The sequence below is a fragment of the Hyperolius riggenbachi genome, chromosome 10, assembly GCF_040937935.1.
Source record: "Hyperolius riggenbachi isolate aHypRig1 chromosome 10, aHypRig1.pri, whole genome shotgun sequence".
NCBI lineage: Eukaryota > Metazoa > Chordata > Amphibia > Anura > Hyperoliidae > Hyperolius > Hyperolius riggenbachi.
The window spans coordinates 130083781-130108004 of NC_090655.1; the positions used below are offsets into that span (position 1 = coordinate 130083781).

Here is a 24224-nt window from a genome sequence, read left to right on the forward strand (position 1 = left end):
AAGTAGCTGCTCGTCAGTTAGCTAGGCAGCTTTGTTTGGCGACATGGACTCCCTTCCTGGGTCTGTTATAAGTCCCTACAGCACCCACAGTGGTAAGTATCCTCTGAGCTATCTTCCAAGAAAGTATCCTGCCCCCTCTGGTAATAAAGCACCATGACAAGGCAAGGAGCACAGCTTTTATAAGCAGGGCAAACAGTCACTTAAAGTGGACCCAAATTAAAAATACAAGATTTCAGAAATAAAATCTATTTTCTAAATTATAATAAATAGCAGCCTTTTTTCAGCTGCATGATGACAAATAGAAAATATTTTACATTTATTGGAGGAACCCCTCCCTTTCTTTCAAATTGCCGGGATTTTTCCGGCAAACTGGTGGAGTAGATGGTGTCTGGCAATGGAGGAATTGCTAATGGCTGCCCCCAGTATAATCCTAGCTATGAAAAGAGAAGGGTGAAAAGCATGCACTGAAATGATCATAGGTTTGAAGGAGTGTTTATTTATCTTTGTATGTGTCAGAGTGGTACAACTAAATATTTTTAATTAAAAAAAATGTTTGGTTTGGGTCCGCTTTAACTGGCCACTCACAGCTAGCTTGGAAAAAGAGACCTGCAAATTAAAGGAGAACTCTACCAAGTGTTGTTGGACTAAGAATTAAATATGAATGAATATGTACATATTAGTTAATGCTTACTTTTGAAGGACACACAAAAATTAACGCCTGCAAGTTAGGCTGAAGCGTCAAATCTTGACTGACAGATCCAGAGTTAGTAGAGTTACCTTGACTTACAATAGACACTCCCTGGGAGAACTTGATTATCTTTGTTAGAACTGCAAAAAGCAGAAATGCCTTCTAGCAGGTCATTTAAAAGAGTCCAAGCCACATTGATTTTTCAAAGCAGATTATAAACAAAGAGAAAAGGTGTTTGAAAATAAATTGCAATAACTGATATGACTTGGGGATACTTCAAAGTAGAATGCCAAGAAGCTTAAATAAAGATAAGGATCGCTGGTAGTTACCGGCAAGGTATGTGGTTTTTAAACTTAATTTTTGTATTACACCTGGGGATATACTTTACCTGCCATTTGAAGAAAACAATGTTTTCATAGTTATTTTCAGCAGCCGAAAGTTTTGTAACAGTACTCATCTTTATAACATGTGATAGGGTTTTAAGACAAGCAGGTAGGAACCCATTCATTTTCTGTAACCCTGAAATGGACATTGGCTACCTTCATGATGGTAAAATCACACAGAAGTTCTCTTGTATGAAGGAAAGTCTTCTGGAAGTATTGTACATGTGCCATGATACTGCACACCTAGCAACAGTGCCATGATACTGCACACCTAGTAACAGTGCCATGATACTGCACACCTAGTAACAGTGCCATGATACTGCACACCTAGTAACAGTGCCATGATACTGCACACCTAGTAACAGTGCCATGATACTGCACACCTAGTAACAGGCTAAGTAATACAGTATTAAAGAACACGAGTCATATCATCATAATCACACAGAAGTCTTTTTAAAAAGAGTGCCTAAAGCCTCCATTTTGTGCTTTTCATACTTGAACCTCTAGTTAGCGTGTGTGTGTGCGCGCATGCGTGTGTGTAGATGGCCTATCAGGAAGTCCTGTAAAGCTAGGCACACACAATAGACTTGTCACCTGAAACAATTGGTCAACTTTATTTTGGGCGATACAATGTGTAAACATGTCTCCAAACATGTTCTTTTTAGGCAATGGCTATAAGCTGTTCCTGTCGGTGGGGCACTTCCTGCTTATTCTCCATTGGACAGTAACTGCTTGGCAAAAAGACAGTCAAGGTTGTCTGTATAGGAAACACTGAAATATTGTTTAGGCGACAAATTTCCTCGTCTCCTGGGTACCTCCATCTCGAACGACCTAACGTTTGAACAAATTGTATCAAGAACACAGAAAAAGACCAAACAATGGTTATTCTTCTTGCATCAGCTAAAAAAAAGTTTGGCATGCCCCACGTCCTTCTGACTCGCTTCTACTCCGCAACCGTCAAGTCAATTCTCTGCGCCTCCATCATTGTCTAGTACACGGTTGTGTAAACCTTTTCCCATTGGGTCACTGCTTCAGGTCCATCCCCACCAGGACCTCTATACTCCGGAATCCTCCTTTCCCCAAGCTGTCCAGGCCCTTACCCTAAACTCTGTGTAACATAAATCTGTTAATTGAAATTATATACACATCTCCCCTTTTGTTTGTGTACCCATGTATGCATTGAATGAGTACCCATGCATGCGTGCTCTGCCCACGCAAGTCTGCTGTACTGTGTGCCAAAAATAATTCCTTGTGCGATACCCTGTATTTGGCGAATAAAATTGGCAGCAATATAGTTACCTCTGCTGTGGGAAGCGGCATCACCGCTTCCGCATCTGACGTCACCTTGCCCACAGCGGCATCCCCGCAGGCTCCCCTCCGCAGGCCGGGCATCTCCTCATTGCACAGGCATAGATTGTCGCGCGCGCGACAGGCGGCGTGAGCGTTATGCATTAAGGAGGCGAGTCAGCTGACACGCCGGTCAGCTGACCTCAGCCGCCACCTCCGCAGTGCTGATTGGTCGGCTCGCTCGGGGCTCACTAGGCGGGCCTTTAGGAATAGCTGCCTGTACTTAAAACTCAGGGCTTTCAGTAGCCCGTTGTCTGTTGTTGCTGAAACTTTGCAGTGAAAGCTCTCAGACCTTAGTCAGATCAGTGTGTGTTTGATCCGGCAGGACCCCGGGGATTCACACTTAGCTTAGGAAAAAACATACCATTGTATATTGATTTTCTGTGTATGACTCTTTGCCTGAACCTTTTATTACCCTCTCTGTCTCTCGATTCTGTACCTTGCCAATCTGATCTGCTGCCAACCTCGGCCCGACCTCCACTCTGATCTTGTCTGCTGATTCTGTACTTTCGCCCATCTGATCTGTTACTGACCTCGGCCTGTTTTCTTACTATGATTTTGTCTGACGATTATGTATCGCTGCTGACCAACCTGTTACCGACTTTGCTCGTACGACCACTCTCTGGTTAGTGATAGTCCCAGCCATCTAAGGGCTATCACTAAAGGAGTACTCCTAGTATTACTGTGCACTAATACACGTGTGATCACACTCTGAATAAAGTACTGACTACTGTTCTGATAGAGCACGTTCTGATCAGATACGCCACTGATCATTACAAAAATCTATTCTGATTCTGACATTTACCAGAGAGGTGTGGAGAGCAGCTTTAGCCTGCTGCTTCTCCTGGACATAGAATTCGAAATAATTAGGCCACAGTAGTCCAATATTGTTACCACAAGACAGGGCATGTTTATAGTTATAACAATCAATGCAACACAAATTTGTGGAAAGAAGATTTCTCTTTTAATTAGGAAACAAAAATAAGACAGCAAAACATTAATCTAAAAGGAAAATGAAAATAGAAGGACAATAAATACTCTGCTTGCTGAACACCGGATGTGACTTGAAACCCTGTTGGTAAAAATAATTAATTCCTTTTATGACTGGTGTGTGACAGCACACATCAATGCTTGGGGACTGTGAAATAAGCCTCTACTGTGAATACTGACCTGGAGAAAAATGAACCCCTCTGCTGTATTTCTTGAGGAGTAACGATAACAAAAATAAACCTCCAACAATGTAATATATGGGCCAAAACAAAAGCAAAAGGAAAACAAACAAGTCAAAATAAATATTTTGCCTATGACAGGACTAATAGACAAGCGTGCACCCACAGCAAATGAACCTCATATAGCATAAGGGACGTAAGCAGACTGCGGAACAAAGACCCAGCCAGTTATCACCAAAGCCAACATAGGAGGTGAGGCATACAAGTCAGCAAGCATCTGGTAATATAAGGAATAACACATTAAACCTGTGATTTGTATTAACTAAAATAAAAAGTATATATAATATTTATATATATATTTATATAATTAAAAAATCCAATCTTGTAGAAAGAGTTCGTATAGCTGCAACCATACCAGTTTCCTCACTGCTGTAAGAGCGGAAGGTCTTGGGGAGCTGGTTCTTGTGATTTGTTAGCGCTGAGTAAGCATCAGTTTATGACTAGCACAGCACTAGAGTCCTGGAGGTGGAACTGTGTGGTACACTACGCACAGTACAGGCCTAATAACCACAGGGGGAAAAAAAACAAGAATCACTGCTTTTGTATGTTCCTCATGGGGTCAAGGGGAGTAGGTGGCCATCTCTAGCGATACCCTTTGCCACAGCTCCTTTGTTTGCTTGCCCCTCTTCATGTTCTGCAGAATGTCATTGAATTGCATGGCTCCCAAAGGGGTAAGACAGAATGCGCTCCTTGCACTGCGGATGGCATTTACAAAGTCATCATAGTCCGCTGGGGTAAGGTGTATTAAACGATGGTGGATGTACTGAAAGAAAAAAGATAAAGTACAAACAATCATACAGAATCACTGGAAACAATTTCACATCTATTTTCTAGTTGTGGAAAAAAATGGTGTCTCATCACTATCCAAACAAACCAGGTCTGTACAGGGACCGGCTCAGGAGTGAGTTCATTTCAGTGTCACAGAGGAAGCCCTCTGGTATATGCCAATGCATATACCACATAATTTCCCAACCTCCTGTCTGACTGTGCAAGAAACAGCAATCGTCAAGACACCCCCCCCCCCCCCCTTTTTTTGTCCAATCATAGGCTTCAATTCACAAAGCATTACCACATTTGGTTAAGCAGAAAACAGCTGATTTTACTGAACATTTTATGACAGGTCAATTCACTTTGGATGTTATGGCATGGGAAACAAACTACCTACTAGTGAGGTAAATTACCAACTTGTGTGGCAAATACCTCAATAAATGTCAATTCACAAAGATTAGAGCATTCGGTAAAACCAAGTAAGATGTTCAATGTTTATCTCCAGCCTGGAGCTGTCGGGTAACTAACCAGCAGCCATTTGGTACAGCTGATAAGAGGTGAAAACTAAATTATTCAGGAAAGTAAGAAAGCTAACCTCTTGAGGAACCTGGGCTTAAACCCCCCTAGTGACCAGGCTATTTTTTGCTAAATAGGCCACTGCAGCACCATACAACTCAGCGCACAAGTGATTCTATCCCCCCCCCCCCACACACACACACACACCCTTTCTGCCCACCAACAGATCTCTCTGTTGGTGGGGTCTTTACCCTGCCGACATGTTTATTTTAATTTTTTTTCTAATAAATAATACTATTTTTTTATTCCCTACCCGTCCCCCGCTCCGTCCCCCGGCAAGCCAATCATAGCGATCGGCTGTCATAGGCTTGAAGCCTATGATAGCGGATCGCTGTCCCCAGTACAGCGCTGCCGTGGATCACAGCGCTGTACACAGTAAATAGAAAGCTAACAGTCTCCTATCGGCGATAGCTGCTGGGAGACTGATGGCGGAGTGGAGCTCCGTCATTCGTGCAGAGATGCGCGCGCGATCTCCTGCAAATCCCCGCCCCAGGACTTTACGCCAATTGCAGTTAGGCGGTCCTGGAGCTGCCGCCTTGGTCACGCCCATTGGCGTTAGGCAGACTTTAGGTAGTTAATATATTTTTTAATATATTTCCTGATACAAAGTTTATGTTAATTTTATGCACTTTGGACTTGCACTTTACTAGTCAGTATAATAATAATAAAAAAAAATGCTGACTGCATCACCTTTCATCCATTTTCCCTGCACTGCAATAATCCATCAGGTACCGAATGAAATGCCCCATGAGGTGCAATCCTTAGTGAATCCTCATGCTGTTTTTCGATAATTACCAAACTATTACCGTATGTATGAAAATCTTAGTGAATTCGGCGAAAAAGTCCTATACAGCGTATTTTACCATCGGTACGGTATTTTACCAACCTTTTTTTTTCCCTTTCTCTTTCTTCTTCTTGTTTACTGAATGTGTTGCAGTGACTTGAAGCCATAGCATGGTGATTTTCTCTTCGCAGGCTTGTGCTCAGAATTAGGGATGATTAAGGTGATGCAAATAATTTTGAATCGATTCAGGGTTATGAAAATTGTATATTCAAATGTATGCAGCTTGAAAATGGACCAATCAAATTTTACCTCAGCAAGATTTGATTGGCTCATTTTCAAACTGCATTAATTTGCATACAATATTTGTATAATGTTGCATCAACTCAAAATTATTTACATCCATACTCAGGATGCCTGCACAGTATTTCTCCTCTGCAGCAATAAAGCTGAATCAAGCAAGTACGTAAAGGTGCTGGTTCTTAAAGAACAAATGACGTGAGAGGGATATGGAGGCTGCCAAACTTATTTCCTTTTAAGCAATACAAGTTGCCGGACTGGCCTGCTGATCCTCTGCCTCTAATACTTTTAGCCATAGCCCCTGAACAAACATGCAGCAGATCGGGTGATTATGACATTATTGTCATAGCTGACAAAATAGCTGCATGCTTGTTTCTGTTGTGATTCAGACACTACTGCAGCCAAATAGATCAGCAGGGCTGCCAGGCAACTGGTATGGTTTAAAAGGAAATAAATATAGCAACCTCCATATACTTCTCACTTTAGTTGTCCTTTAACCATTCCCAATTATCAAAAGTGTGCCTGCCACCCATTGTATATATTACATAGTGTATTTGAATTTTTTTTAATTTACCATAAGTAAAAAAAATAAACACATAAAACATGAATATACATTCCTTTTTAGATGATAGCATCCACAACAATTTGTTGCCCCAACTCACAATATCAAGTGTGCCTGAAAGATGAAAAGAACAGGCTTTCGGAAAGGAGACGGCTGCATTCTACAATTCTCATTCCTGCAAACTAACATGCCCGGTCTGTGAGCACAAGGTTGTCTATTTCAAGTACAGAATTAATTCGGACTTCCAAATAGTAAAGTTCAGGATTGTTGCTCCTGGCTGCAAACTACATACAGATTTATCAGATCATTTTCCCAGGAAATTAAGATGTGGACATGCAGTGAAAGGCAAATGTTTGTTGTTTAGTCATCACATCTTTTCTTGTACCATCTGCATACATTTTACTGCAGTGCCATATGCCTGATTGGAACTGGAGAGGTTCCTGCAAAGCAGCTCACATACTATGGTAAACAAAAACCAATGTACAGATGTCATTAAACAAAATTAATATATAGTGTATGCTCAGTAGGCATTTTCCCTGCCCAACTGGCACCACATAATGCTAGGACTGGACGGCATGTACTGAGCCAGTGTTCCATAGCCTGAAATACTTAGCAAAGTAATTGCTTCTTGTTGCAGCTTGTGAAATGAATGTGTTGTGACTGCTGGCTGGCTTTATAGTGGCTAATTGGTGGATACCAGGAGACCAAGCACACATTAGACGTAAGGGCACTGTACTCTGCTACAGGACATTAGGCCTGTGAGCAAGCTCACTAATACAGAAAACTTTATATCTATGCAGGATTATCATCAGCCCACAATTTTTTATAGAGAACTACTGAAACAGTCAACCACCAAACTAAATTTAAAGCCAATTATCAGGGAAGGGGGTATTACAGTCCCGACTGGGAGCCTCAAAACCCAATGCTAAAATTGTGCTGCTAAACACCTGCCATCTAACGGCAGTAATGTTCTCTTCCTATCCTTACCACCCTGAAATGTAGAAGAATTGCCACATACATGGTAGATTATGGTCTGTAGGAGGGGCAGTAGTCTTTAGGAGGTGCATATCTCCTATTTACCAGGGTCAGCATTGCCTGGCACACCACAGTTGAAGAGAAAACCAATCATATCCACCAGACTTAGGGTGCGTACAGACATGCGACTATAGTCGTTTGAAACGATCGTTACCGACGGCATTGCCCGACGATCGTTCGTAAAAAGTGCACAAACGATCATTAAAACGACCGACCAACGAGATATGTCGTTGGTAAAGAACGATCCATTCTGCCAGATCTTTTCCAACGACCATCGTTCAAAAAGTAATGTCTGTACAACGATCGGTCGTTGATCGTTCGTTCTCAAAGCTTTGCACATGCTCAAACGGTTCTTTTTGACACTTGTGTTTGAAATCAGTTTATACATCATGTTGCGCACGCAACGCTCGTTCCAAGATCGTTCGTACACGAACGATGTTCAAAGTAGCCTTTCTTCAAACGATCATCGGCCGATACCTCCTTTAACATCGTTCGTCGTTCAGAACGAACGATCGTTATCGTATGTCTGTACGTACCCTTAGCCCTGTGTTGGGACTACATACTATTCAGTCTCAGTGTTCTCCCCAGAATTTGTTTTCAAGCGGTGGCATGAAAAAGTAGTCGGGTGGGGTGAGATGAGAGAATGCACAACTCTGCTTACTGATGACAGCCGGGTGCTCAGCAAAACTAGCCGGGAGGAGCATCCGGCTAAAAGAGTCTGTGGAGAACACTATGTCTACTCATTTCAGCAGCACTGGCTGCCGTAATTAGCGAGGATCTGCTGATCCCCTGGTTACTCCAACTGTAGACTCCACCACTAAGAAAAATCCCCTCACCCCCATACAGAGTATTAGTATATCAGACAGTTTTTTTTACTTCTCATTCCTCAGGTGACCAGTAGGCAGCACTAGAGGGAGTAGTAAGGCTGTACAGTATGTAGATTTACTACCAGTTCTAATTCCACGAAATGCTCGACATAATTGCTTTTCTGTTGTTGCTCTAAATATTTCCTGAAGGTTCCCAGAAAACTAGAATTACCAGCAGGAACATTTAATCTCAAGGAAAGCTTATGGTCTTGTTTGCTGCATTTAGGAGGCAGCTCAGAGTATTACTGACCTGGGGGAGTTCACGTCAGTGCTATCTATCTGGATTTTCAGGACCATAAAAAGTACGCTTCTGGCTCTGCCTTTGCCCCCCTTCCCCTTTTCAAGATAATCATTAGGGCTTCCCTAACCCAACTACAATATAGCCTTATGGTAGCCCTGGGTTATTTCAGAAATAGTCATTTACGTTACAGAGAGGAAGGTAAACCAATATCGGCTCACTTAAAGACATGTCAGTCATTTGTGCTCTGGTCAGAGTAACCATAACATACATGGGCAGTTATCTTGTCTTTGGCTAAATTCCAATCAGATGTGCCTGTGCAGGGCCAGGCCTAGTATACTTTTAAACAGTTATTTTAGGAGGCATCCTGAAATTTGTACAATTCATCCATATGAAAAGTTACAGTAAGAGCTTATGCACAAGAGAAAGAAACATGCTCACAAGTGACATACTATCACTATCTCTTAATATGAGAGAACACCAGTAAACTTTCTTTCAAACCTTTTCAGTAAGCTCTACTGACCTGCAATGACATATGGAATCCTACATTGTTGGCACAACTAAAGCCAATTTGAAGAGTCAGTAAAATGGACTTATTGATATTCTACCGTTTCAGCATTGCCAAAGCTGTCTTTTTTTCTCATGAATAAACTGACACCTAACCCTAAACTTACTGCTTAAAGTGGATCCAAGATAAACCTTTACTCATTGCATAATTGTGTTCCTTTCATATAGTTTATAGGGCATTCCTCAAGCCAAATAATGTTTTTGTTTTGTTTTAATACTCTAATTCTCTATAAACTAAACAAGCTTTGCCCACAGCTTTTCAGAGAGCCTTGACAATCCCAGGTAGCAGGGGCTTATGGGAGCTCAGTTGGGCAGGAGGAGGAGGTTACTAGCCATTGATTTCAGAGGCAGAGAGGAGGAGGGAGGATGAGAGGGGACTGAATTTACACACAGGCAAGCTGATAGCATCTCCAGCCCTCAGGCCTGTGACAATGTGACAAACAGAACATGGCTGCCCTCATTGTATCACAGCAAAAAATAATCATAAACTTTTAAAGCTGTTTGCAGCTAGATTTGCTGTGTAAACTATCTAAACTTGAGATAAGATATATAGACAAGTTATTTGTTATAGTTACTTTTTCATCTCGGATCCGCTTTAACATAATGCCCTTGCCACAACCCAATCCTAACCTACCCCCCTTCCAGATGTAATTTCCTTCCTGATGCTTAATGCTGTCTATCTCTACCAGTATACAGCAATATATAGATATAAGAAGAATCATTTGTGATGCTGAAACCAGGATAATTAATGTAGAACTGCATACCCTAAATATTTTATGTATATTCTGCTATGAGTCGCTGCAGGTCCTCTTAATCTCAACCATTCTCATCTGATCATCTTCACTTTGGGTGAAAGCCATGAGCAAATTAACATCTTAGCACCAATAACATGGCTAGGCGTTTCAACTTACCAATACCGGTAGTTGTAAAAAATGCATTAAAAATAATGTGCCATTAACCACTACAGAATAGCCATAATGCCATGCCAATATGACGTGGCATAAACTCAACTGGTTCAACATTACAAGGCTAGAGGAAGGCACAGGATGGCCAAATGTAACATTACCTGCATGTAGGACTGCTGACAGCGCTGTACCAGCTGGTGAAAGGCCGGGGTACGCAGGTGATTATGGATGTGGGCAGGGTTCAATCGCTGGAGAGCTTCCATGATGATTTCTTGCAGGACAAATGGACTCAGCACACCTTTTGCTGCCCCCACACAGAACTGATGCACATAATTCACACCTAATACAAAACAAACACAAAAGGAATATAAATACATAAATGTACAGAAGTGTCACAGAGACCTTACCGTGCAGCTTACTCAGTGGCAGCTGCAGAAAAACACCTTTTTGCTCTCACACTTTACAAAACATTCTTTTTTCACTTACATTTTTCAAAAAGTTATAGGCCACAACAGCCATGCCCACAGTGGAGTGCGGGGCTTCACCACCTGAACAGCTTTCATGGTTCTTACTATCTGGGGAGGGGCGAAGATCTTCCCAACCTCCACTGCAATGTACCCATGTCTGAATTAACAAACAAAAGGGGGCTTATTTCCCTAACTTTGGGTGTCTAGAGTAAAGAGTTAAGCCTGGTACACGCCAAGGAACGTTCACTTCATATCCTATTCAAGCGAGTGATCAAATTGACATTCAGATCTGACATCTTTTAGATACAGAAGAAAGGTAGTGCACACACGTGTGTGGTTTTTTTTTTTTTTCAAATTCCAATTTCCAATCATTTTCCTGATTGGATATCAATTGAAAATGAATCGGAAGGACATACACATGGAGAAAAAGTCAGTATTTTAATCGATATTTTACAGCATGTTCAATTTGCTTCCAATCGGTAAAGTGACCGACTTTGAGCTTGGGATTGGTTTCTGGCAATCAGTAGGTTGTATATATTTTTCTCAGATGTGATAATTTTCTTGATCAGATCGGATCTAAAGTGAAAATTGCATGGTGTGTACCAGCCTTTAATTGCCCTCCATTTACCTTCCATAGAAAGGATTCATGTTATTTAGAACAATGGAACAATGGGGAAGCCCTGGCATGAAAGCCGAATATGCTTTTCAGGGGCCACTATTCAGTTAAGTGGCACAGTAAGATGGGCTTCCCACTGGTCCATGGACCTGGCCACTAAGAATACTTGGAGATACAGGATTGATTCTTATAACTTATTACATGCTCTGATACTGTATATACCAGCCTGAATGGGGCACAATGAGATAAAATGCCTGGGGTAGAGTATTCGGTTTTGTTTTTTGTCTGTTTAAAGAAAAAAAAATTGATATTGTTGACTTTTTTTTTTTTTAACAAAGTTGTTTTTAGAAAAAAAAAAAGTATGAATACATGTACACCTAAACCAGCCTATAAGTCACCATAGAAAGGTATTAAGTGCACAATGTCCATACTAAATGCAAGAAGTAGTGTGTCAGGACTTTACTACATGTAGAAAGAATAAGGTACTTTTTATAGGCAAATAGTACAAATGCATTTAGTTGTGCTTCACATAGGCCAGACATGTCCAAAGTCCGTCCCCAGGGCCAAATGTGGCCCACCAAGCCATTTTCAGTGGCCCCCCCACAGCTCTCTACAGTTGTAAATTCCAAACAATCCTTTCACTATAGTAGCTCAGCGCAAGGTAGCGCTGAGTGCATAAACCAGAACTCAGAAGATCAGGACAGGTAACAGAATGAACGCTTGCTTAACTAGTCACTGCTTAAAGTGGAATATAACCCTGCATTTCAACTTTGCTCTAAAACATTATTTACAGCATATTATATGCAACCAGCATTTTTTTTTTTTTACTAGACCAGCATTGGAAGGGTTACACAGAGCTTTGAAGTTCCTGGAGATTTCTGCAGACGCATCCGAAGCTGACATAGATACATTTTGTTTACATAAATGTATCTAAGTGTTAAATATTACTCACTCTCTCTGACTGAGAAGGAGCTTGGAGGACAGCCAAAGAGTGTGTAACATTTATCAATAGATACATTTAACTAAATAGAATGCATCTATCTGAACTTCTGCATATCTCTCCACGAAACTTTAACCACTTGCCGACCGCGCACTCATACCGCGCGTCGGCAAAGTGGCAGCTGCAGGACCAGCGACGCAGCTCTGCGTCGCCGGCTGCAGGCTAATTAATCAGGAAACAGCCACTCGCGCGAGCGACTGTTTCCTGTCATTTCACGTCGGGGGGCTCCGTGATTAGCCTGCGGGCCGCCGATCGCGGCTCGCAGGCTAAATGTAAACACAAGCGGAAATAATCCGCTTTGTTTACATTTTTACAACGCTGCTACAGTAGCAGCGTTGTAGTAGATCAGCGATCCCCGGCCAATCAGCGGCCGGGGATCGCTGTCACATGACAGCGGGGAGCCTGTTAGAGGCTGCACAGGACAGATCCGTTCCTGTGCAGCCTCCGATCTCTCAGGGAAGGGAGGGAGGAGAGGGGGAATCGTGCGGTGGAGGGGGCTTTGAGGTGCCCCCCGCCGCCACCCACAGCATGCAGGAGCGATCAGACCCCCCAGCACATCATCCCCCTAGTGGGGAAAAAAGGGGGGCGGTCTGGTCGCTCTGCCTGTCATTAGATCTGTGCTGGGGGCTGTAGAGCCCACCCAGCACAGATCTGAAAAAGCAGCGCTGGTCCTTAAGGGGGGGGGGGGGTAAAGGCTAGGTCCTCAAGTGGTTAAACCTCTGTGTTTAACCCTTCCAATGCTGGTCTAGTAAAAAAAAAAATGCTTTTTGCATATAATATGCTGTAAATAATGTTTCAGAGCAAAGATGAAATGCAGGGTTATATTCCGCTTTAAGTGACAGCAAGCGTCCATAACAAGACAGACTGGAATGAGGCAGCCAATGCGATTGCAGCGGTGGCTTGCCTCACAAGGACAGGGCAGAATAGTCAGGAAATAGAGTCAAAGAAGGCAGACATAATACACACAAATATACAATAGTTATGATTTCCTAGCGTATTATGATTACAGCTATCAATGAACTACAAACGACTAACTGACATATGTATATATCGGCGATAAACCGATATATGACATAAGCAAGGACCACTAACTAAGAACTGGAGCAGGACTAGGAAGGATTCGCTACTTCTACGCAGAAGTGAGCGCAATCCACGCAAGGTAACAGGAACAGGACTGAACTAGCTAAGCACGGGTGATCACGATACGCGCAACCTACCAAAACGTGCTGAAAGCTGACTGACTGAACACAGGATATAAACAGTTCGTGTACGTATATATCAGCGACACTGATGTATTAACGTAACACGAATACAAGGAAAATAAACGTGCTAGTATGCGTATATATCGGCGATGAACCAATATATGATGCAAGACAAGCAAAGTAACAAATACAGATAAACAGGAGCAAAACTAGAAGGACTCACTGACTCCTCTACGCAGGAGATCAGTGCAGTCCACATGAATTAACATTAGAACTACGAACACAGTCTGGGGCCAGAGCAGCAGCAAGGCAGGCTTATGCTGAAGCTATGATAGCCCGTGAAGCCCTGCAGGAAGCAGATCTTTATACTGAGGTCATCCAATGGGAGCAGACATGCAGATTCCCACACAGGTGAATGGTAATTATTCAATCCTGAGCTGGCCAGAACTGCAGAGCCACTGCAGATGTAATCAGCAACTAGTTTGAGTGCAAACCAAACTATGCAAGCAAATGCATGTAATGACATCAAAAACTGCTTGTCTTCAGTAAAACTGCAGCCAGCAGTACATGCTGCAGACATGATCATAACACCAACTCTAGGATTTAAGAAAATCAACAATCCCTTCCTCACCCCTAAACAGTAAAACAATGATAGCTACATAAAAGAAAAAGAAGATTGGCTACATAGACTTTTGAGCCTAAACCCTCATACAATTCTTCAGCAGATTGGATGTATGATCCAGGGCTGTGGAGTCGGAGTCGAGGAGACGGAATCGGGGCAATTTTGGGCACCCAGAGTCGTGGTTTCAGAAACTGAGGAGCCGAAGTCGGGAGTCGGAGTCCCATGATTTTTGTACAAAATCCACAGCCCTGTTAAGTATTAGACTAAGGAGTCGGAGTCGAGGAGTCTGAGCAATTTTGGGTACCCGGAGTCGGAGTCGAGGTTTCAGAAGCTGAGTTGTCGGAATCAGAGTTGGAGTCGGAAGATTTTTGTACCGACTCCACAGCCCTGGTATGATCCGCTGTACTCATCGATAAATGTGTTATACTGTGTTTCCCCTGAAAATAAGACAGTATCTTATATTAATTTTTGCATCAAAAGTTGTGCTAGGGCTTATTTTCAGGGGATGTCTTATTTCTATAAGTTCCTGTGCTGTGTGTCTCCTGACTTCCCCACTGTGCCACCTCATCCTCTGCTGGATCCACCTCTTGTGTGCCTGTGTCCCCATTGTACATTTAGTGGCCTATGATGTCCCCCTGCATCATCTTTCCCCAAGGTTCATGCTGCTGTGTCCCCAATCTACTGCCTATGAGAAAGAAGTACAGCAACGTGTATTTCTACTGGAGCTGATGGTCTCGTAGGCGGGACCATGATTCCGTTATTGGGCCTATCACTGCACTTGCTGAGTAGCAGCTAGTGCAGGGATTGGCCAAATGATGAAGCCATGGCGACCATCAGCTCTAGTAGAAACAAAAGCTGCCATACTTTTTCCCTTTACTGCTGCTAGGGCTTACTTTCGGGTTAGGGTTGTTATTACGAGCATGCTCAAAATTCCTGCTAGGGCTTACTTTCAGGGGATGTCCAGGGAAAGTGGGTATATCCATTTTTATTTCTTGTAGAGAGCACTTTCATAATGAAGAGTAAGGCTGGATTCACATTGCACAAGATGCACAATGGAGCGTTCACGGGGTATAAGCTCAGTATACGCTGTGGTCAGGTGCAGTATCTGCACCTCATTCACATACTCACCATTGTACATCTGGTTAAATTACATTACCACCCATCCGGTTCACCTGCCGCTGTCACATTTGGTTCTGCCGCCGTTCAGTACACTGCAGGGGAGAAGCGCTGGTATACAGATGGGAGCTCTGGCAAAAGCATATGGGTCTCCCCATTGGATGAGAGCAATGGTAATACTCCCTCCACTGATGTGAATTCACAGCGACTCAGAGACTGGGGAAGAGAGGATTCCCATTGGTCTTTAGCAATCCAATGGAATGCCCCATACTTCTGCCGGAGCTTCAATCTGTATACCACCACTTCTCCCCTGCAGTGGACTGAGTGTCAGTGCCAGCAGGGGAAGTGGAACCAAATCCACAGAAGACAGGTTAGTAAATCGGTAAAATGCAGGCAGCGACCAACCTAGTGAGAATGGATGCTGTCCATTCTCATTGGCTTCCATCGATTCCGTAGGCATCCACTCCGTCGACAATCTGTACCTGCAAATACTACGTACTGAACATTTTTGCGTTCCGCTCATCTGAACAGGACAAATGGATCCATTATAATTGTACTGATGTGAAAAGATTTTGCTTTGCATAGGACCTGTTTGCATGTCTGCTTTTCCAATAAGTGGAATGTTTCTTCCAGGGCTGTGGAGTCGGTCCAAAAATCCCCCGACTCCGACTCCTCAGTTTAGGATTCCACCGACTCCGACTCCTCTAATTTGCATATTACAATTTTGTTGATTAAAAGTATGTAACATGAAATTCGTCTCTTAACTGCCAACGCTTAGGAATTTTACAAGACAACTGAAGTGAGAAGGATATGTAGACTACTATATTTATTCCCTTTAGACTAAAACTAGTCCTTGGTAAGAGTACTTGTAAAAGGTACAAACCGGAACAAAGAACATCTATCAGGCCCTAGGCAATGTAAGTGTGGGTACATGTAAGAATGATGTGCAGGTACTCTGCAGGGGAATGAGGAGATTGTAAACAGACAACACCTCTGTGTTCAATGTGCACAGCATTCTCAGTGGATTCCCTGCAGCTCTGTGGGGAGTGCATATGTAGAGTATAGTACTACTGTGTAACAAAGTAAACCTGAGACAGATGAAATTAAAGTTTTATACATACCTGGGGCTTCCTCCAGCCACCTTCAGGATAATCAGTCCCTCGTTGTCCTCCTCCACCACCTAGATCTTCTGCTATGAGTCCAGGTACTTGAGCCAGTCAGGCGTAGTGCGCATGCACACACTCCGCCGCCAGGAGAATACTACACCTGTGCAGCACTATTGCGCAGGTGCAGAATGTTCCTGGCTGTGGGAGCGGCATGCGGCCGGACAGCGCTGACTGGCTGAATTACCAGGACTCATAGCAGAAGATCCAGGTGGTGGAGGACAGCGAGGGACTGATTAGCCTGAAGGGGGCTGGAGGAAGCCCCAGGTATGTATAAAACTTTACTTTTCATCCGTCTCAGTTACCCTTTAATTTGTAGTCACCAAACCAAATTTTAATAACATATCACATTATTTGATTTCATCAGCAAAGGGAGTGCATACATTTGCATAAATCAGCATCAATGCAGAATTATTTCCATCTCGTTGACCATCTCTATTAGTGACACAGCTACACATCAGGCTTTATTCTTACAGCATAGATGTTATTTAGTATATATAAGAGATTCCTGTGTACACATCATATATACAGTCACAATCAGATATGTATATCTGACCTTAAAAATATGGTGACTGCTTTATTGAAGCAGCACAAGTAACTAATTTTGATTGGTTTATTTCATTTTTGTGGACTAAGCACAGCTATTACTGTATATATACTGTATATATACATTATGTTTAATGACTATTATCTGAGAAATAGAACATTTTATCATATTTTCTATTTTAATTACAGTTACAAATTCATTAGGAGTCGGAGTCGGTGCATTTTTTCCTGACTCCGACTCCAGGCACCCAAAATTGCCCGACTCCACGACTCAGACTCCACAGCCCTGGTTTCTTCTGATAACTCTAAGAAGAACTGATTGAGAGGATTTTTGATATTTTTGTCAGGTCCAAATCTCATTCAAAGCATTAGTGAGAACTGATGTATTCTTTCTCTATGGACTTTCATAGTGTCAGACAGCAAACACAGCGTATGCGGTGTCCAGAGTCATACAAAATGGGACTATGCAGTTTGCTACCATGATGGAGACAATGTATACCTTGGACATGAATATGTTTAAATGGATCCTACGGATAACATAGAATTCATCGACAAACATTTATCTGCTTGTCTCTGCTTTGGAGAATGTTCCGTTTTTATCCCTATTCTGAACCTAGCCTTCAGATCTGGCACTCTATGGAAACGTCCCAGGCTTGACTATAAAAAGCACCAAGGAAAGGAAGAGCCAGTACAGCTGTACAAAATTCCAAGGTGCTGTCACTCTAACAGAAGGGACAACAGAGTGATGGCCTCATTGGTGCGGCGAGTTTTCTTCACAAACTAGTCAGCAGGCTAAGGCTGTGTTGTGGCCAAGCTGTGCAGCTTAAAGCGGAATATAACCCTGCATTTCAACTTTGCTCTAAAACATTATTTACAGCATATTATATGCAACCAGCATTTTTTTTTTACTAGACAAGCATTGGAAGGGTTACACACAAAGCTTTAAAGTTCCATGGAGAGACATGCTACCTGCAGCGGAAGTTTAGATAGATACATTTAAGTAAACAGAAATGTAACAAGTGGTGAATGTTACACACTCTTTGGCTGTCCTCCAGCTCCTGCAGTCAGAGAGAGTGAGCCACATTCCTTACTTGTTACATTGTGTTCACTTAAATGTATCTATCTAAACTTCGGCTGCTGGCAGCATGTCTCTCCACGAACTTTAAAGCTCTGTGTGTAACCCTTCCAATGCTGGTCTAGTAAAAAAAAAAATGCTGGTTGCATATAATATGCTGTAAATAATGTTTTAGAGCAAAGTTGAAATGCAGGGTTATATTCCGCTTTAACTAAGTGGAGAAAATAGATTTTCACGGTTAGGTTGTACTGTCAGGCCAGGATGCTAGGATGGGATGACTGAACAGAATGACATCATTGGCAGGTAAACAAGAGCTGTGATAGTTTTAAGCATAGTAAATCTGATGCTGGATCATTTTGTTACGGACATAGAAGAGGCTGGTTTTCTGCATTGTGGAGGACATTACACACCCCAGCTTATGACCTCTGCCTCTAAATGACTACATTGGATGTAGAGCTGAGAACTAGCACATGGTACGTCAGTTCCCAAACATATACTTGGCCGTTTGCCTGGAGACTTGTTTAGCTTTAGCACAGTAAAGAGCACTCTAACACAGACAGCCTCTTTATACCATCGTCAAATATGAAGCCAGCCTCAAGGAAATGAAATCCACAAATATAAACCTCCATTCTGCCGTTTTGCTTCGGCAGCATAATGTTATTTCCAGCTACAGCACTAAATAGACTGTCACAGATAATACACTAATGTGATACGAGAGGTAGACAGCATAAATATTGCTCTTGGTGAATTCATTTCCTAAGAATTATGATTCAACTAAAAATCCTTTAGTGTCACTTTTGCCTGTATAACAAACATAACAAGCGTGGGCCTAAACCTGCTTAAAAATAAAAGTAAAAGAAGAAGCACTAAGGGTGGGGTATTCTACAACTAGAGAACAGTGCAGGTAAGGATCAATACAACCAGATTTCAGCTGTTGTATACAGTATAACATTGCTAGAAATCGAAAGGCACAATCCGATTGGTTGAGGAAAAAGTTCACGCTTATCCTTTGCTAGTTGATAGAATGACCCTGTAAGAGCTTCTTTGTCTAAATAACTCATTAATGAATTGAAGAGTTATAGAGCAAGTACAATATAATTTCATTGCAACAAGAGGAGCGCGCAGGATCAGCCACAGGCCTCCTCTGAAAAGGTCAGTTAGCAGAGGATGCATAAACTTGGTCTCATTACCGCAAAGTGGCTTCTGCAATCGGAGACATTTGGCATCTATTGCATTCAGAGCAGGATAAAGCATTTTATCTGTGGAGAATAAAACAGCTTAGCTTTCATCAGGTCCTACACAGTTATAAATCATCATAACACAGCCTTACCCAACTTAGAAGCCAAACTTAGCAGCCACTTCACATCTTCTGTGTAAGGAGGACTGCGAGAGAAGTTATTGGGGTGATCATTGTGAGCTCTGCGACCCAGCATCTCCAATGCCAGCATGCCTGAGGAAGCAACACCGTGTATGTCAAGTACCAAGCCAAGATATAAAACAGCCGAAACATGATTATTACAGTATCATTTTGTTAAAATAAACTCCACTATTGTTAAAGGACAACTGTAGCAAGAGGTATATGGAGGCTGCCATATTTATTTCCTTTAAAACAATACCAGTTGCCTCACAGTCCTGTTGATCTATTTGGCTGCAGTAGTATCTGAATCACACCAGAAGCAAGCATGCAGCTAATCTTGTCAGATCTGACAATAATGTCAGAAACACCTGATTTGTATATGCTTGTTCAGGGTCTATGGCTAAAAGTATTAGAGGCAGAGGATCAGCAGAATAACCAGGTAACTGGTGTTGCTTTAAAAAAAAAAAAAACATGGCAGCCTCCATATACCTCTTGCTTCAGTTGTCCTTTAACTACCCACTCCAGGTCCCAGACAATCACCATTATAAGTCTATGGGAGCCACGCCTGGTAAACATTAACACACACAATAAACATTCGGGTATAGTAAAATAGTTTTTTGGCCCCATGTGACGCTGACTCTGGATATAGTGAAAAGTGGGTGGCACGTGCGTCATGCATCGGTGTGAAACCAATGATCTTGGCTGCTCTCTTCACACAGGTGGGCTGATGCCTGAATGGGGTGCAATGAATAGTGCCACTGTAACTCTTTAGCAAAGATGCACATTTGGTGGATGGACTACAAGGTCTAGAATAACTTAGGGCTGCATAGCCAGGCAACATGAATACCAGGCTGGACAAATAACAGCAGGCATCCTATAATTGGGTAAGGTAAAACTTCCTTTTCACACTTGGGTCAGTCATGCAGCCTCTCTAAAAGGGAGCCAATCATCATGCAGTCCAACACCTGGGGAGGTATTGGAGCTCCGATACCCATACCTCTGTGGGCAGGACTTAGCACGGGTTGAACTGCATTAAGATCTCCATGTTAAAGAGGCTATCATATCTGTGTGACTTCTGAAACTTACATCACTGGCAGTCTAGTAACTGACATAAGTAATTCTCCTGGCCGGTAAAGTAAACTTGAGTGCAGAGTTCCATAAAGTAACGAGTCACTAGCCTAGGGCACCCCATTACTGCTCTTGAGGAGATGCCACATGTCATCTGATGGTGCCAGAGTGTACATGAGAGCATCAGGCAGCAGTCTTCCCGCATACTTCTGCATGTAAGATCTATGGAGAGTGCATGGGTGTTGATCCATCCATAAATGGGAACAGGTCAAGCATATGAGCAGGCAGATCACAGTTGTAATGCTGGATGTGGCTGTATCGGTTTATGCTGCACACACAACGCTAATATTTAGTTTGTGCATCTATGGAAAGAATCAGTTTAGTGGCAATCAGCTGGTGCTGACGTTGAGATCTTGCACACTAAATTAGTAAGAGTGATGAATGGGGCAATCTGTTACTTCAAAGAGAACAATCATCCTATTAAACAACCACATGGCCTCAGTGAGTCACTGAAAAGAACCGGTTTCTTGTTATTCGCTCTTATAACATCTGGCTCGGCACCCCAAGAGATACAGTTACAGTACATACATCAATAATGATTCAACTGCTAATTCGCTAAAACCTGCCTGCTCATTCCTTCCATATCTTTATTATCTATATTTTAATGTTGCTAGTTTAAATAGTGCTTATTTGGAGTTCTTACCTTTAAAGGGACACTTAAGCCAAACAAAAAAAATGAGTTTTACTCACCTGGGGCTTCCAATAGCCCCCTGCAGCTGTCCGGTGACCTCGCAGTCTCCCTCCGATCCTCCTGGCCCCGCCGGCAGCCACTTCCTGTTTCGGTGACAGGAGCTGACAGGCTGGGGACGCGAGTGATTCTTCGCGTTCCCAGACACATTAGCACCCTCTATGCTGCTATATGGTATATGATATATGCTATAGCAGCATAGATGGCGCTATTGTGGCCAGGAACGCGAAGAATCACTCGTGTCCCCAGCCTGTCAGCTCCTGTCACCGAAACAGGAAGTGGCTGCCGGCGGGGCCAGGACGATCGGAGGGAGACGGCGAGGGCATCGGACAGCTGCAGGGGGCTATTGGAAGCCCCAGGTGAGTAAAACTCATTTTTTTTGTTTGACTTAAGTGTCCCTTTAAGGTAAACCTGCTGTGACAGCAATATGAAGCTCACTGCTAACCTCTACTAGCGCATGTTGTCTGGCTGTTATGGCTTCGGTAAATATAGAAACATATTCATAACCATTTGTCACAGTGTAACGACCCTGCAATAATCTATAGCCAATTTGGAGGGAACCAATCAACTTACCATTTTGTTTTCGGATACGAGCATCTGAAAAAAACCCATGCGACAACGGGGAATGGGATTCACATGGGATATATGCATAATTATCAATGGTGTGCAACAAACATTTAGAAAAATCTCTATCTTAATTATGATGAAATATTCAAATGGCCCATAAATCTTGCACCAGCCAAATATGAACATAGTAAAAATATTCCAATAAACTGTAAGGGCCTACTGAGTGCGAGTTTGTATAGCAAAATAGAACAGTTTCCATTGAATCTAGTTTTAGTAATCCATTCTGGGGAAAAAAGATATATATATATATATATATATATATATATATATATATATATATATATATATATATATATATATATATATATATATATATATATATATATATATCGGACAGCTTGCTGCATATTTTTGCATACAATAACGCAAAAATTAGCATCTGGAAAAACACGTATACAATGTAATGACCTTGTGGAAACGGGAACTCCCCAAAAAATATCACATCATGTATAACACACAATATATCAGCTAAATTAATCAAAGGAGACTGGGACCAGGCACAATTGTATATATTAGTTGCTAGTACGTGTTAAGGGGCTACTGCCCAACTGTAGTTGCTTGCTGTTGTGAGAAACATCTGTCTACATTAAGCTGGGAAGAGTTAATCTAACTTACCTTAGAAAAAATTAATCAAAGGAATGGAAGGTCTCACTTATGAAGAAAGGATGGACAAAATTGACTTATTTAACTTGGAAAAAAAGACGACAAAGGCTGGATTCACAGTGGAGCGTGGCATAACACGTGTTACACTGTGTGTGAACTACAATGGAGACTGGACATAGACTTCAATACATAGCCTGCATGCTGCGAGTTAGAATAACGCGATTTGTTACAATACAGTACTGTGAACAGGCCCACAGAATTGTATGGGCAGTGAACTGACATGCACAATTATTCTGCAATGCAACTGAGCACTGTGAACTAGACCTGAGGGGTGACTAGCATCTAAAATAAATCAGCAGGCAATACAAAGCTTGGCAGAGGAGTTTTGAGGTTTTTCTAAATGTTTCTAGTACACCACTAATAATTAGGCTTTTACAAAATATGCAGGAATTCCGAGTGAAAACACTGACATGACTTCCTGCCATACTTTATTGTAACTCTAGGGTCGGGGAAAAAAGAGAGAGAGAGAGAGAGAGAGAGAGAGAGAGAGAGAGAGTTTTCTCCCCTTTCTGCACCTTTTACTGGGGTCCACAGCAGAATTAACAGTACATGTTTTCTTGCTCTTAATTTTGATGTTCCTCCAAAAACAGCTGGAGTGAGAATTACTATGTCATCTAAATGTATAGAGCATAAATATTCATAAAAGAACTGCACAAAAGCTGAGTTCATATCAATTTTACTAGGGAATGCAGGCACTTGATAACGGGTGAGAGCAGCATGTACCTGACACACTTGTGGTTATAATAATGTCTGCAGTTACTTACCAACACGATAGGCTGAGTGGAGGTAGTGTAAACCTTGTGGACTGACCGGCTGGCTGTGCTGATCATCCTCTGTAGGGAAGCCTCCAGTGACCATTGGCGCAGGCTGGGTAGTCAGTGTAGTTATAGTAGATGCTGGAATCGCAGGGAAGGCAGTTCCTGTGTGAACGCTCCCTACTGAAATCAGAAGAAGAATGTGTGAAACTGTCCGTGCATTTCTGGTGTTTCAGAGACAGCCAGACCCCTAACCAATTTTACCAGTCAGACATAACAGTCTATAGCATTTAAAGGATAAGTGACTGCTAATACTTGTATTTATGCAGCTAAGCACCAAAATGTATTTCAAGTAGAAATTACACTCAGTTCCAGAAGTGAGCAGTCATTTTTTATTATTAATATTTAATTCTGACATCTTCCACAGTGCTGTACAGAGTATACGGTCTTGTCACTATCATTCAGAGGAGCTCACAATCTAATCCCTACCATAGTAATTTATCCATGCTAGTCTAGGGCCAATTTTAGGGGGAAGCCAATGAACTTATCTGTATGTTTTGGGATGTGGGAGGAAACCAGAGTACATGGAAGAAACTCACGACGACATGGGGAGAGCAGAAAGTGCCCTGGCAGAAATTTGATCCGGGGATCAAGAGCAAGAGTGCTATCCACTACACCACCCACAGTAATGTTTTGAACCAAGAAATCAGCTTTCCTGTGAAAAGTGTCATTTTGTTGTATTTTGCTTCAAACAGTTTGGGTAATGCAAATATATTGTGGTAGTGATTTTGCCATACTTCAGAAATCTACCAGCATTTGGGCAGCTCTGTACATGACAGAAACAGGTTGATTACATCCTACTTTATCAGCTAGATAGCCCTGTACAGGAAACTTGCTGTGTTCCTGCTGAAAAACAAACAAACAAACAATCAATCTATTTAGTTCTCTTTTATA

General features: G+C 42.2%; 1 protein-coding gene across 1 annotated transcript in view; it reads right to left on the minus strand.

Moving 5' to 3' along the window:
• Positions 1 to 3359: 3359 nt before the first annotated feature.
• ZSWIM8 (zinc finger SWIM-type containing 8) overlaps positions 3360 to 24224 on the minus strand; it is a 105358-nt gene continuing 84493 nt past the window's right edge. The window contains exons 20-23 of the mRNA XM_068258030.1: positions 23280 to 23453; positions 19383 to 19502; positions 10407 to 10585; positions 3360 to 4410 (exon numbers count right to left, since the gene is read on the minus strand). Coding sequence (XP_068114131.1) covers positions 4207 to 4410; positions 10407 to 10585; positions 19383 to 19502; positions 23280 to 23453 — 677 coding nt within the window. The 3' untranslated portion in view covers positions 3360 to 4206. The remainder of the gene's footprint in view (positions 4411 to 10406; positions 10586 to 19382; positions 19503 to 23279; positions 23454 to 24224) is intronic.